Source organism: Gavialis gangeticus, unplaced genomic scaffold, assembly GCF_001723915.1.
Source record: "Gavialis gangeticus isolate Ggan-Ray unplaced genomic scaffold, GavGan_comp1, whole genome shotgun sequence".
NCBI classification, from domain to species: Eukaryota; Metazoa; Chordata; order Crocodylia; family Gavialidae; genus Gavialis; species Gavialis gangeticus.
The window spans coordinates 81,346,122-81,347,819 of NW_017729025.1; the positions used below are offsets into that span (position 1 = coordinate 81,346,122).

At 43.6% G+C, this 1,698-nt stretch overlaps 1 protein-coding gene across 4 annotated transcripts in view; it reads left to right on the forward strand.

The window, feature by feature from the left end:
• The window catches only part of KNL1 (kinetochore scaffold 1), an 86,515-nt gene that overhangs the window by 67,341 nt on the left and 17,476 nt on the right, over window positions 1–1,698 (forward strand). For all 4 annotated transcript variants that reach the window (XM_019519007.1, XM_019519009.1, XM_019519010.1 and 1 more), the window contains one exon: window positions 261–351. In XM_019519007.1, the coding sequence (XP_019374552.1) occupies window positions 261–351 (91 nt within the window). The remainder of the gene's footprint in view (window positions 1–260; window positions 352–1,698) is intronic.

The window sequence follows — 1,698 nt, forward strand, 5'->3', positions numbered from 1 at the left end:
AAAAAAAAAAAAAAAAAAGCTGTAAAAATAATGTATTTTTACATCACATTTTATGGTTGAATAAATCTAAGCCTTATCAGATTCAGGGTTTGAAGGGTTGCTCACTCAGACTTCTGATGAGAAAGTGTTTGTATCTCTGTATGTGCTTAAAGTAAGAGTGTAGCTTGCATAAAATAGCTTCTACAATGCTTGTTTGTATACACTGTGTGATTGCAAAAGTCCCTTCTCAGGTTATTGTTTTTTTTTCTTTCATGTTTTAGGCTGAAATTACGTGCATCTGACCAAGATAAACTTCTGGTGGATGTGAATAGGAGCCTTTGGGAAGTTATGAGGACCTGCTCTGATGAAGAGGTAATGCCAGCTCTTCCATTCTAAATGTATACTTAGGAAAACTGGAGTGGGCACTGCACATCTTTAAAGAGCCGTGGAGTGACAGGCAAAGTGTTTTTGGGTTAAAACTGGCTACGAGATGGGAAACAAACCTGGAATATACCATGTTTGCTCAAGTTCAAGATAAGGTGTTTTTCCTCACTTAGTATAGGAGATTAAGCCCCTTGACTTAGAATCAAGAGACGGCAGGGGAGACAGGCATCTGTTGCCTGCCTTCGGCCCCCTGCCTCTCTTCCCCCATGTTTTGCCCCACAACCTGCAGGCTCTGCTACTTACCTTTGCACCAGTGCCACAGACCCTGTTCCTGCTCCAGCCTGGGGTTCAGACCATGTGCTTGCTCCAACCTTGTACAAGTGGTGACAACACAACAGCTCCAACTCCAGGACCCAGCCAGAATTACTGCTGCCACCTGGCTGGGCTGTGGCCAGAGCAAGCATGTGCTCTGTGTCCCAGGTTGGGGCAGGGATGGAGCCTGTGGCACTGGAGCGAAGGGTGAACAATGGTGGTGGGAAAGAGGGGCAGGGGGGTAGAGGCAGCATGGGTGGAAAGGTGTAGGGGGACATGGGGCAGTATCAAGCTGCTTGACCCCTACCCTCCCTAATCTGGAAAAGGAAATAGTGGCAAAATATCAAAATTCAAAGGTGATGAAGTTGTTATTGTATTTACTCAAATGTAAGGTGATCCTGAATTTAAGACTACTGTCCAGTAATTAGATTCTATATATGGAAAATGTATACATTTGTTATAATTTTTCAGGTATAGAATCTAATTATTGGAAGTTTGTCTTGAACTTGCCCCCTCCCCCTGCTACAGCAAGGAAAATTGTGGCTGGGGAAGGTCAGGAGGTCCCCTTGCCTTCTGCCCTCCCAACTTCTTTGCCCTGCAGCTCCTCCCCACCAGTCCCTCCCCCTGCTCTCCTTACTGTCAGACCCAGCTCAGACTTTGCTCTGTCTGAGCCTGTGGAAGTAAGGGGCAAATCTGAAACAAGGAACCAGAAAACACTGACTTGAAATAAAAGTACCTGTATTAATTTGTGTATATAGAAAAATTACTATGGGTAACTATAGACTTAGTTAATCCAGAATTGATGCATTTTACTTTCTTCCTTTTTTTGGAAACTGCTGCAAGTTTTTCAGCACAGGTATTCAATAAACATGCTTTTTTGGAGGCAGTACTTTTGTACCTACTTAGTGCAAACCATACATGGTGATAATGCAAAGCCAAACAATTTATAATTTATGATATAGTTCATTGGGCTGAACCCCAGCAGAGCCAACAACATTTTAAGCCATGGTGACTCCACAGCCC